The sequence below is a fragment of the Mandrillus leucophaeus genome, unplaced genomic scaffold (genome assembly GCF_000951045.1).
Source record: "Mandrillus leucophaeus isolate KB7577 unplaced genomic scaffold, Mleu.le_1.0 Scaffold221, whole genome shotgun sequence".
Taxonomy (NCBI): Eukaryota; Metazoa; Chordata; class Mammalia; order Primates; family Cercopithecidae; genus Mandrillus; species Mandrillus leucophaeus.
In genome coordinates, this window is record NW_012102266.1 from 378,840 (window position 1) to 392,665 (window position 13,826).

General features: G+C 35.8%; 1 protein-coding gene across 2 annotated transcripts in view; it reads right to left on the bottom strand.

The window, feature by feature from the left end:
• CHSY3 (chondroitin sulfate synthase 3) overlaps positions 1 to 13,820 on the bottom strand; it is a 280,808-nt gene extending 266,988 nt beyond the window's left edge. The window contains exons 1-2 of one of the 2 annotated variants that reach the window (XM_011981186.1): positions 13,577 to 13,820; positions 10,832 to 11,115 (exon numbers count right to left, since the gene is read on the bottom strand). In XM_011981186.1, coding sequence (XP_011836576.1) covers positions 10,832 to 11,115; positions 13,577 to 13,658 — 366 coding nt within the window. In that variant the 5' untranslated portion in view covers positions 13,659 to 13,820. Of the gene's footprint in view, positions 1 to 10,831; positions 11,116 to 13,576 lie in introns of those variants that run through there. The other variant, XM_011981187.1, reaches the window with a different exon arrangement.
• Positions 13,821 to 13,826: the final 6 nt, after the last annotated feature.

Here is a 13,826-nt window from a genome sequence, read left to right on the forward strand (position 1 = left end):
TCGATCTCCTGACCTTGTGATCCGCCCGCCTCGGCCTCCCAAAGTGCTGGGATTACAGGCGTGAGCCACCACGCCCGGCTGGAAAACCTCTTTCACTTGGTTCTCATTCTCCGTCATGTCTGCTGCTATGTAAGATGTACCTTTCACCTTCCGCCATGACTGTGAGGCCTCCCCAGCCACATGGAACTGTAAGTCCATTAAACCTCTTTTTCTTTATAATTTACCCAGTCTCAGGTATCTCTCTATCAGCAGTGTGAGAAAAGACTAATACACCAACTATGTCCACTGAAATGCAATTGATTAGTTGACAACACCTTACAAATATTAACAGTTTTCCTACCTTTGCATCTATTTGTACATTTATCCCAGCATTCTCTAATACTGATATGTGTAACTATCTTTGAGTTATTCTCTGAACAGTTGGTAACGTATTATTTCTTTATTAATTGATGAAATAAATAAGACCTTTGATGTGTATATTTTCACAAGAATCATGATTTTACCTTCTAAAAAATATATTAGCAGAATAAATTCTTAAGGTCTTTGCCTGCCCATGCATCCCCACTCACCTGGCATTGCCCCTATGTGTTACTTCCAGTTTGGAGGAAGCATTTTCCTGTTCTCCTCAGGCATTTCTTCCCTACATTCCTGTGTATCCTGTACTTTTCTCCATCATAGCAGTCACCTCTAGCAGTGGGCTCGAAACTATTTGTTGAGAGTGATGGAATAGAATCAAAATTACCCATTTAAGCTTTTAAAAAAACTAAAAAGTTACTATTTAATCACATATGTCATTCTGATACCTTTTTCCATCAGAGATCAAATTATTGAAGTCAATGTTAAAGCAATCAAGCCAATGTAGACGTTCCACCTATATTATAAGAACTCTCTTACTATTACTGAGATGTAATAAATAAACACAATACTAAACCTTAAGCTTTGGACAGGTAAAATATATCTTTATGAGAATGTTTTAAAATCAACCTTGGATATTTTTTAAGAAAAGGGTAATTAATATATGAACCATGAAAATCAGATCATGAGAAAACATACAGTTGTGAGTGATGGCTTTGTAGCCACTGTCTTAAAGTCCAATGATTAGTTCAGTAACAGGCCAGACAAGAACGGAAGTGCAGAAGTGTTCATTACTAGCCTGTGATTCCCCAAAGGAAAACAAAGCAAAACTAATTTTTAACAAATAGTTTTAAAATAGACTAGACATTTGAATATGGAAAATTAATAAAACAAATTTACACAGTCGTCTAAACCCTGAAGCCAAATTAGAGTCACCTGAGAAGTTTTAAACACTATCCATGCTGCAGGTCTCACCTGTAAGAGATTTTGACATAATGGATGAAGGGGGTGGGGGAGTCCAGCATCAGAAGTTTTCAAAGTCCACTGAAAATTCTATTGTGCTGTCAGGAACCACCCTGAATGAACACCTTCCCTATTACAGCAAAGCCCACCATACAAAAAGAAATAGCAATGAAACCCTATACAATCAACATTATCCCACTCCCATGAGAGGAACAAATAATATAAACATTATAAGCTGGAAAATATTAATAACAATTAACCTTTATGCAGACTTTATTGTGTGGCAAGCATTATTCTAAGGGCTTCTAATGCACTGACCTTTTTATGCCTCACAACAGCTCTGTAAAGTTGGCACTATTTTATGCCTTTCTGCTTCTGCAAAAATAGCTAGTAGTTGTAGCCATTGTCTTACATGCTTAACACTGTGAGACATTACTCTGAATGCTGCTATTTGCATTGACTCATTTAATCTTCATAACAGCTCTAGGGAGTAAGTACTGTTATTACAACAGGCTCTCTATATCTTTGGATGTGGAACCCACATCCAAAGATATAGAAGGCCTATTGTTCTACACCATTTTATGTAAGGAACTTTAGCATCCATGGATTTTAGTATCCATGGGGGTCTTAGAAACAATGCACCTCAGATATGAGGGCTGACCCATTGTAGATAGATGAGGAAACTAAGGCACAGAGAGGTTAAATAACTTGTGTAAGGCCACACAGCTAGTGAATGGCAAAACTAGCATAAGAAGCCAGGTAATCTAGTGCTAGACTTAAAATACAAAATCCTAGTTATTTGTGTGATTCAACAGGCATAAAATATATTAATATACAAGAAAATTACTAAAAATGTCTTTATTTTTCTCCTCTTCAAGGGATAAATATACAAATAAAAGAAGAGGCTTACTTAAGAAAACTCAAATAAGAATAATCTGGTCCTAGCTCTGAGAGAGGTACCAAAGTTGGACCCAACTAGAGATATTTCATGAATTATAATGGAAAAAAAAAACAATTTAGAAGGATGTCAGAGACGAGAAACCCAACTCTATATCAGATTTGAAACCAAGAAATCAGTAGGAAGCCTGACTCCTCCTCCCCGTGCACACCATGAAGACAAGGAAGGCATGTGTGTTGTTTACTGCTGATAAAAACTGCTTAATAAATACATTTGAGCAAACAAAATCATTTAGCTATATAAGATGTGAAATGACTGAAGTCTAAGGCAGAACATTTTCAATTTATTTTAACACCATATTTTTTCATATTTTATGAGATACTCATGTATATTAAATATCCTTACTTCGTATAACATTTATTTCTGTATAATAGGATATCAGATTAAAATATACTGTTTTAATTAAAATGCCTATTTTTCCATATTTTAATTTTTACATGAAAATTTTACCTTAAAATTAAATTATTATTATAAAAACAGACCTTTTAAAGAATCATCTCAGTAGCTAGGTGACCACATTTCTAAGCCAAGCTGTTTGGAATTTTCTGAACCTCTTCTGTGCTCAGTTTAGGGGGCATCCTGTCCTTAGCTAGTTGGTTTCCTCCATCTGTGGTTGGTATATTTAATATCTACCCTCCTCTTGATTAGCAAAGCACAACTATAGATCTGCCGTTAATCAACAACACAATAGCCACACTCTGGGTTCTCACCAGAGAATATGCATATCTCAGACTTCCTGTTGGACAACCTAATATAAAACATTTAAGTGAGACATAACAGCCTTGAAGGGCTCTTTGAAGAGTATTCTAAATTTTACAATAAAATCAAGCAAGGAACCAAATAATAGTACACTACGACCATAACTGCATTGTCTCTAAGTTGAATTTCTTTTGTAGATTTGCCCTTTTGAGCTGTAGCCCTGGCTTCTATTGAGGGAATTATTAAGGAACATCCAAATTAAACCATGCTACTCTACTTATAGAAGTGGTGCTAAGGATGTGATCTGCTACATCCCTCACAACTTCCTTCTGTTCTCCGGGGGAGATTTCTCAGGTCTCAGTATCAAAAGAAGTTAGAGTTCTCTTTCATGCCAGGAAAACAGGAACTCAACATGTATCTTTATAGTTTTATCAAATTTTCTGCACACTTTTCTCTTATTTCTTCACATTTTATTTTTATTTTACTATACAATATTTATATTAATATGTATATTTCTTTAAATCACCACTTTTTGAGACACAGAAACTCTACAAATAAATAAATAGCTTTGCAATAAAAATTAATGAAATTGAAAGAGATAATCAGATGTTCAGATACCACTGACTGTGAAGAATGATGAGCATAGCTTTCAAAATTATAAAGGTTGAGTAAAACTTTTTAAATCTCAAAAAATTAATAAATGCATTTCGTTCATCTGTTACTTCCAAAATTGTGCCTACTTATTTTTAAAAAACATGTTATTTTGATTCAGTTACTTTAGAAACTTGTTATATAGTTTCCAAGATAGAGTATCTTTAAACACATATCATGACTCAAACTGATTTATATGTAGTTAAGCCTCAACTAGAATGTTGTTTAATGGTTAGGACAGTATTTAAGAGAACATTAGAAATGTGAAGAACTGCAACTCCTCAATTTTTCAGTTTACGTAGGTTTTCTTGTGGTTCAATAATATCAAATAATTACTCATGTAACGCAGTAAGCTGATTTTGTTTCTAATTTCAATGAATTTTTTAACTGAAATGCCTGATTAACAGCTATATCTTTGCGCAAAAATAACATGCTATAATAAAACTTAAATGTAATATATTTATATAATAGAATATATTTCTCTGTAATTTCAGCATCATTCACTAGATAGAAAAGAGACTAAAATAAATGTTTCCCAAAACATAGCTTTTTGGAGACCAAGACAAAGAAAGGGAAAGTAGGAAACTGACCTGGAATTATTTCAGGACGTTAGAATGTTTGTGATCAATTAAAGAGAAAGAATATTCAAAGTTTTTAAATTAATATGAGTATTTTTGTTATTATAGAGCTTACTTCAAATTGCCTGCAGACATCTTCCAAACTTAACATTTTTCATAATTGTAGGAAATCATCTTCTTGGAAAGCATAAATTGTCACAATTTAGGTGATAAGACATCAGTTAGTGATAAAAATGAACTATCTAAGCCTACAATGCTTGCCATATCATGCTTTTCCATCAACTCAGAATGCAATTTTATTTTGTATAATGAAGAAAACAGTGTGGAAGAAAAGAAGTTCTACAAAATCAATGCATGATGATTTCATCTGACAAGTGGGATGGGAGTGGGAAGAGTAGGTGTGAGAAGCTTACTGCTTTTAGTAAAGTTAAAAACTAAATTGTGACTGAATCAGACCAAGAAAAGATTTTGAAAGACTGATTTTAAAATAAAAATCCCTGCTTTATATTTTTCATATATATGAATATACTTTGGGGACATAAACATGTTCATGATTGAGTAAAATCAACATTAGAAAAGAGGGAAATTTGGCCGGGCGCAGTGGCTCATGCCTGTAATCCCATCACTTTGGGAGTCCAAGGTAGGCAGATCACCTGAGGTCGGGAGTTCAAGGCAAGCCTGACCAACATGGAGAAACCCCATCTCTACTAAAAAAATATAAAGTTAGCTGGGCGTGGTGGTGCATGTCTGTAATACCAGCTACTCGGGAGGCTGAGGCAGGAGAATCACTTGAACCTGGGCAGGGGAGGTTGCAGTGAGCCAAGATCGTACCATTGCATTCCAGCCTAGACGACAAGAGTGAAACTCCGTGTCAAAAAAAAAAAAAGAGTGAAATGTATATGGAATAGGAAGCTAAGAAGGATGTGCAGCAGCCCTGTAAGAATAACACAGATATTTTAACCTTAAAAATTTGTAATTAAGAACTTATTGATAGTTCAGTTTCTTATGGTACAGCCTTCTGATACTACTTACCAGCTCAGGAAAACACTGCCAGAATATATCCTTTTGTGAAATAATGTAATTTCCTAGGGTGTTTACAGACTTTAAGGAACTAAGATTGAACATAAAACATTCTAGTGTAAAATTATCACTTTAAGAAGTCTAATAAAAATCTAGTTAGTCTTACGAAATCATTTTTAAAACTACAGAGAAATATTTTTACCAACATAGAACTCTGTTGTCTTTGAAATAACATTTAATTGAATGAAACTGATATCTTCTTTGGCTCTATTTTAGTGCAAACATTAAAATGATAAATACAAACTATTCTTAAGCTGACTCTTAGAAGAAATGCAAAACTCCTTCAAAGGGAGAAGAATAACCATCAGAATTAAAATTATTTTATGATTTGAATATAAGTGATCATGTTAAAAACAAAATCAAAAAACAAAACTTTCAGTTCTGCTAATACATAAAATGAACATGGATGTATAAATAATTTTTAACAGTGAGAATATTTTTGTTATTTACTAAAAACATATCTATAATAAAATGTAACTATGTTATATAATAATACAATTTTAATGGCCAAATTTATAACATATTAACTCTTCCATAAATTAAAATATTTAAAATATACCTCTCAGTATCACTGGAAAATCACTTCATTTTCTAGAGAATATTATCATGAAACTTGCAATATATGGATTGTCCAGTTCAAAAGATCAAAACTTTTATGCCTACATAAGCCAGGAAGGGAAAATAAACGTGCAGGAAGAGTCTTACAGACAATAACAGGACATGAAAGGAACTGTAGATTGCCTGCCTCTGCTAAAGATGTCAAAAAACAAAAACAAAAACAAAAACCTTAAAATACTCTATGTGCCAAACAATGTTTAAGAGCCATATGCAGTCTCCCAAACTGCCAGATTGCAGCTCTAGAAAAGCAGTAGCCAAGATAGAGCTCAACCAAAAGTGTGATCTTTGCCAACAGGAGAGGCCAATAAATTCTAACACTTGCAGAGTGAATAGAATAGAATGACTTCTTCATGAGCATGCATGCTTCATTCAGTTAGTAATCTTTGCTTATAAAGTTTGAGGTATAACCCATGAAGTCTGTTGATTATTAACATCTGCCATATGGCCTTAAAACAAGATGCCTCAATCCCAGGTGGGAAAGGGAGAATCTCAATTTAGACTCTCCAGTGATCACAGGCACACAAAGAACCAGTCTGTGTAAGGCTCACCCTCAACCAAAGGCCTCTTTATTCTGAACAGGTCAGGCCATGTTGGAGCCCTAACTGTGATCTACTGCGGTCTGGGTGCACATCCTGTGATCTTTTAAGATACCTAGGTTGGCCTTTATGAGCACATTAATTTACTAGGAACCTGATGAAAAGCAGTACATATCAAAATACATTTGAAATTTATCACTCAAGCGGAAGGAAATAGAAAAAGTGAGCAGAAAAGACAGAGCAAAAGAGCAAGCGACCAACAAGCAAGACAGACTTCCTCAGACCACCTGGGCCTTATTGTGAGAAAGGTCGGAAGCTGCAGATCATTACCTCAAAGACCTGAGGTACACCGGGAGGAGGTTCCCGCTGCCTTGAGAGACAAGCCCCTGGGTGTTCATGAGTTGACTGGAGAATGAGAGACTATTCACTTTCTTCCCTACTGAAGATGCCAGAGAAACTCAAAAAAGGCGGCCATTGTTCTGGCAATTAATTTAGAAATCTATACAGTAATATTTTTCCTTACGTAGATCTGTTTGGGATTCTTTACATATGTATATTAAATAATAATTTGTTAGGTAATATTTTCCACACAATATCCTCAAATTCAGTTATATATATATCTTATACATATTAGGTGCAAAGACTGAAACAAATATTTGTAATGCATTTTTAAAACAGGTGTCTATATTTCACAGTAAGTTTCACTAATGCTGAATTCCTCATATTTCTAAAATACTGCAACATACTGGTTTCTTATTCTTTACCAAAAAAAGCTTAACTCTCTGAGAATTCATTTTTTATTTTGACCTTTTTGATATAAATGAATCACCCATCCATTACTAATAATTATTACGGGAAATATATGAATCCATGTTGTATAATACAGTATGTGATATCTATAACATTAGAACAATAAAAACTAACATCTATTGAAAATGTACCATGTGCCAGACACTACCTTAAGGGCTTTACATGGATCATTTCACCTAATCTTTTCTGAAATGTATGAGATAAATACTCTTATAAACTCTACTTTCAGTTGAATTACACAAGACTTAAAGAAGTAACCTGCGAAAGACAATTAAACTAGTAAATGTTAAAATGGTGGCTCAAACCCCAGTTCAAATCCCCCCATCATCTTTCTCTCTCTTTCTCTTTCTCTTTTACAATATATTTTTAATGGTACATACAAACACAGAGAAAGTAATTTCAGTTTAGCAGTTAAGAATAATACTGGAAGCTTCATTCCTAGATTTTATAAAGAATATAACTTATATTCAAGGAAAACTAACAATTATATATTTTATTTAATAATCTTACAATTCTCTTTTTATAAGATCTGCAAGCGTGTTCACCATTTTTAAAAGATGACATTCTATCATGAACATTTGATCTATTCAAACTCAAAAATCATGAACATGCTGTCTTAACAAGACTCTCAACCCTGAAAGAACTTTTATTAGGAGGATAAACAAACAAACAAAAAAATTGTAAAATTTGTGAAAGGGATAGATAAAGGAAATTTAAAATTTTACGAAAATTCTATCGCAGATAGTGCTTTTAAAAGAACTATGGGAAAAAAGTAATGATCAATTTCATAGCTTTTTTAATGAGCAGATGTAAAATCTCACCTTTACTGAGAATGCCAACCTGGAGTAGAATAGACCAATCTTTCTATATAATATGAACAGTATCATACATGGACATCATTTCCACTAACATAAAATCCAAATTAGAAAGTGAAGTATGGCATCTGTGAATGTTATACCCAGTTTAGCTGTGCCCCAAGTTACCTACTTAGGTGTCTCATGAAACACAGAACACATTCTAGTATTAAAATTTAGATATCATTTCTTTGTATATATATCTTTACTAATTTTGCTAACAATGCTTTTTCACATATCTCTTGGTAATAAAATTTACCATCACTTCTCTACGTAAGACTTTTGAGACTTTGTATTAGAATTAAATCAATGCATCCTTTAAATTAATACTGTTTATATAGCTCCTTTAAAGACTGAAATCCCAAAACAAAGTAAATTCTATATAATAGCTTAGAAAAACATAAAGTCAACAGTACTTATCTAGAAAACATTTTCTAATGCTAGGGAAACATGTTGAGATGATTAGTTTAGTTTTAGACAGATTCATAAGTCAGTGATGGTCAAGTGTCAGTCTAAATTCAAATGTATTACGAAAAGTACTGAAAGTGTTATATTCACCAGGTTATAGCCTGTAAGACTTGGAATCTCTTTTGTTTCCTCTTACATCAGTTAATAAAAGGATCTAAGATTGCACTTATTCTAACAGACAGGGTGCACATCTATAATATAACTTCTCTTCACTTTAACCAGGACAAAGGCCTATATTATAAATAAAATATTAAATCAATTTTTGAGCTCCCAATTTTGTGCATATCTTACTCTCTTGAACATGAAGGAATGGAATGCTAGGTGAAGACTAGGCCTTCATAGCAGAATCAATGAGAACTTGAAAAGAAGAATGTTTAAACACTATCTTGGTTTAAATTTTATATATTATATTAAGGTAATAAAGTATCATATAAAACAATAATTTCCCATCTATATTGTTAACTACAGATGAGATTTTTTTACTTATCCATACAAATATGTTTTTACTTATCCATGTAAAGTAAATATCTGCAAAATAATAACAGTATGTAAACAAAATCAACTGAATATGTTCCCTGTATTAAATATTTTTGTCTTTTACTTTGTTTTATAACAAAGGAAGAAATATTTTATTGAGTTTATTCTAGATGACCTGTCTCTAAACTGTAATGTTTTTACATAAATTTTTATCCTAAAGGGTAGTTGTAGGATGGTTTTTACAAATTACCATTTTATTATCAAAATAAATTAGCAACATAATCATTTTAAATTTTCATGCCTATTTCAAATGACTAATAATTTTTACTTTCTGTAATGTGTAAAATATGTCCCCAAAGTATAAATACCACAAAGCATAAAAGAGAAAGCAAAATTAACTAAAGTGAGACTACACTTACAAGGAAAACAAATGAAACTGTGTATATAGTGACTTCACAGGGAACATATTTCCATAAAATGTTTCTTCTATACTAAGTGACATGAAAAATTTGAAAACATAAACAAAGGAGTTAAGATATAATTTACAAAGCTGTGCACTCCGTAGCTAAAATAATACTAAATTCCAACTACTTGAAAACCAAACTAAAGACAATACATTATTTTAATGTTAAATAAATTTTTATAAAAATTATCTATTAGGAAGTGTATTTTAAATAAAATGTTGTTACATTTCAAAATCAATTTCTGAAGGAAAAAATCTCAAAGTATTTCATAAAAATGATCACGGCAACAAATAAATAGCTAAGATTATTTAAATAATTGTTCCTGTTCAGAAAATAGCATAGAAATAGACATAAACAAATTTTAGGGAATCTGTCAAAAATACTAAGCAGCTACTGAACACCATTTAAACTTCTGCTTTTTTTTCCAGACAACTCATTCCTTTTATATGCCTAAGGAAATACAGTGATTGGAATTTTGTGAATACATCTACCGTAAGTGATACACTATTAGTTTACTTTTCTAATACCTTTAAAAATATGTTAAATTGCCGGGCGCGGTGGCTCACGCCTGTAATCCCAGCACTTTGGGAGGCCGAGGCGGGCAGATCACAAGGTCAGGAGATCAAGACCACGGTGAAACCCCGTTTCTACTAAAAATACAAAAAATTAGCCGGGCGCGGTGGCGGGCGCCTGTAGTCCCAGCTACTCAGGAGGCTGAGGCAGGAGAATGGCGTGAACCCGGGAGGCGGAGCTTGCAGTGAGCCGAGATTGCGCCACTGCACTCCAGCCTGGGCGACAGAGCGAGACTCTGTCTCAAAAAAAAAAAAAAAAAAAAAAAAAAAGTTAAATTTCCACTGGAAAATATCCAAAGAAACTTCAGATTTTAACCATTTAAAAACAAAGAGATGCCATTACACACCTAACCAAAAATAAAATAAAATAAAAAGGCACAGTACCAAATGCTAAAGGCTACAGCTGAAGAGAGGAGTAAAATTACACCCTTGTTAGAGAAGAGAAATAGATTCACGTGTATATAAGCACCAATAAATCAAGCAGAGGAGGATATAAGAATGTTCCAGAGATGTGGCCATAAGTATAGGCTACTGCTTGAAGTTAAGGGGCATGCTAATAACAAAGTCTCAGACAGGCCCTGACACCTAATGAGAAAGTTATCTCCCACTCTTGTATCCCCAAAGGGCTGCTACTATCACTTTCAAGTAGATACAAAGATACAGAGACAATGAATAGAATTGCTGCCCTAGATTATAAAAAGGCATATACATGTACTATGTGAACATTTTCATCACAGCTCAAGGCTTACCTCATAAGACCAGACACACTGAGTCCCACCAAAACGGCGAACGCATCTTCCTACTTCCACATCCTCGTGAGTCGTGTACATTTCTCTAAGGCATTCACCAATATGTGGCACCATCCTCCTGAGAACTTCTCGGCTAAAGATCATGCCAGGTCCTCCCATACAGAAGTTCTCCCCAGGCTCCAGTCCCAGCTTTCCAAGCTCTTCAATATTCCCCAGGCCAGTCTGCCCCAGGTAGAGAGGCTTACTGCTGTTTAGTGATCTAAGAAACTCTTCTAACTTATCACCTACAAAAAGAAAGGCAACAATTACTATGTCTCCTTATTTCATAATCACTTATAATGTACAAGGTAAGGGGCAGAACTTTAAACATTGTGCTTAAACTCCTCAGTCTTACACAATTGAGCAGAAGAAAAAACCTCTTCCAATATTCTATTATTTTGAAAACACTAATTCATATTTATTAATTAAAACATATTAAAATTATATCAGCTTCTTAAGGTCACTGAAAAACCTTAACAGCTCTGACAATCACCAATTTTCTGTAAAAGGTGAAATCATGACAAGGAAAGTAAAGACAGGTTTCTCAGTATATTTGAAGTAACGAAAAGTTCCCAGGAATATAAAATAATATTAAATAATGGTATTTAGCATTGTTTTGGCTGACTGTTGACACCTAATAATTATTTTTTACTCATAATTGGTTTAGTTTGATGTTTTGCCATTAATTAAACTTCAGTCATATAAAACCCACACAGTTTTGGAGGGTGTTTGAATCAAACCTGTCTTGAAATTTAATTTGAGAAGGCACCTTTTTAGAAAAAAAAGTTTGCCAAAAATTAGTGTAATTGGTTTCACTTGTAGTTTGTAAGTTCAGGAAAAAAACTTTTAAAAATAAAATTTTGCAGGTAAAACAGTTCAGAAGCACTTGGTATTCTAAGTGATACACTGGAGTAAGTAGAGAGTCACCTTCTTCATACTCCCAGTCAGCATCTTTACTGCCATTTTTGATGAGCACAGCATCTGCAGTCATTATCTTGATCCCATGCCTTGCCCCTTGTATCTCAATGAGTTTCAGCTATTATTGGGTTCTTAATACAAAATACATTTCATTCTTAATAGAAATTGAAATAATACATCATTTTAATGTTCTGAAGGACAATCTTTCAAAGCATTAAAACAAATGAAAGAAGTAGGTGCTGTTGATGCATTTTATAAATTCTCTGCAAAGTGTGGCAAACTTCTGCTAGGAAACCTTTGAAATTTTGACACATCCAAGACAAGGAACTTAAAGTAGAGGACGCTTTTTTCTCTGAGTCAATCCTAAATATCACTGTTAAAAATGTCATGGGACCATTCTTTATTTTTGTATCCAATTATCAGTACTTTTTATTCCAACCAGCTCTAGAGTGACTCCCCTCCTTCCAATCCAAACCCAAGAGATCTCTAGTTATTATGATTACACTAATTCCTTGTGCCAAAATGTGACAGTTAGGGTTTATTGTTTGGCTTTTTGTTTGTTTTTCTTGCATTGTGTGAAAAGTACTATCTGAATCAGGAGAAAGCAGCAAGGCTTTCTCCTGATTCAGATAGAGTAGAGGCATAAAATAAGGAAGGGCTGCCCCCCTTTGACCAAGAAGCTAGGAAATGTGGAAAGCTCAGAGAAACCTCATTCAGCACAACCCTGCTGCTTCCCTTGCATTCCTCCCCATCTCTGCAACTGGCTGGACTGGAAAGATTCACTTCCCTGACCTAAAGAACTTTGATCCGCTGAGTTTAGAAATTCTCTGTCCAGAGCCGCCCACATTCCGGGAAAAAGACCGCGCCTCTTTTAAACTGACAAAAAAGTTTTTTCTTGCTGTGGCTGCCTGTGGTTCTGGGAAGAACTTCCAGCCTCTGCTTATCACCGCGGCCACCAAAATGCACTGGAAAGAAACCAGTACTAGTGTGTGCTAGTACAGTCTGCTGTTCCCGGGGTCTGGCTTATCAGTGGGTGCTTTCCTCTTCTTCCCCACCACCAATTCCTTACAATATGCCCATCCTCTCAGGGTTTTATTGAGGTGTGGCAGGGGGATGGGAAACGGCTTGGTGCTGCACTGTAGTGGCTGGAAAGAGCAGCGTGCTAGGGCGCTGGGGATGGCCAGGGACTCCCAGTGTGTGGAGAGTTGAGCCAAAGGGAAGGGAACACATAGGAAAGGGTCCCGGACAGCGAATATGATTCCTCAATCTGAGCAGTTTCAAAAGTGCGCTAGATCCAGTTTAAACAAAAGAGCAAGATTCAAAGCAAGAACACTGGATCTCCAAACTGGTTGTAGCCAGCATCCTCCGTCTTCCCTTCCTGCACCAAAGACCACGCCCCTCTGGACCGATTGGGGAAACTACCATCAGCAGGGGCTTTCAGAGGAGGGCAGAGTGGGAATGGCCTTTGGTTTAGCTCTACGGTCCCTTTTCTAACCTCTCCCACACGGTAAAGACTGAGGGACAAGAGCGAGGCGGCACCGAAAACAGCAAGTGAGGAAGGCGAATAAAGCCAGGCAGGTGTGACAAGGGTCCAGATTGCAGAAGAGGAGGAACGGGCTACGAATTATGGGCGGATGCAAGGGGTGGGGAGGGCGGGCCAAGGCCTGTGGGAGCCGGGAACACGTGCTGGCAGAGAAGCAGCGGAGGGGCTGCGCAGGGGCTAGGGCCGGTTACAGAGAAAGGAGTTGGGGAGGCGGGCAGGCTGGAAAGCCGACGCAGGGAGGTCACCTTTGATGTAGACATCGTCGTCGGCGCGCATGAACCACTCATACTTGTCCAGGTAGTGGTCGTGCATGTACTTGATCATCATGAAGGACTTTTTCTGGGGAGGATAGGAGTCGTCCACACCCGGCAGCGCGATGACAGGCAGGGGTGGCGGGGGCTGGCCGGCGTTGGGGGGCTGCTGGCTGGAAAAGAACTCCACGCGGCCGGGGATGAAACGCGCCCAGGTCCGCTGCGCGGCCAGCGCGCGGCTGCC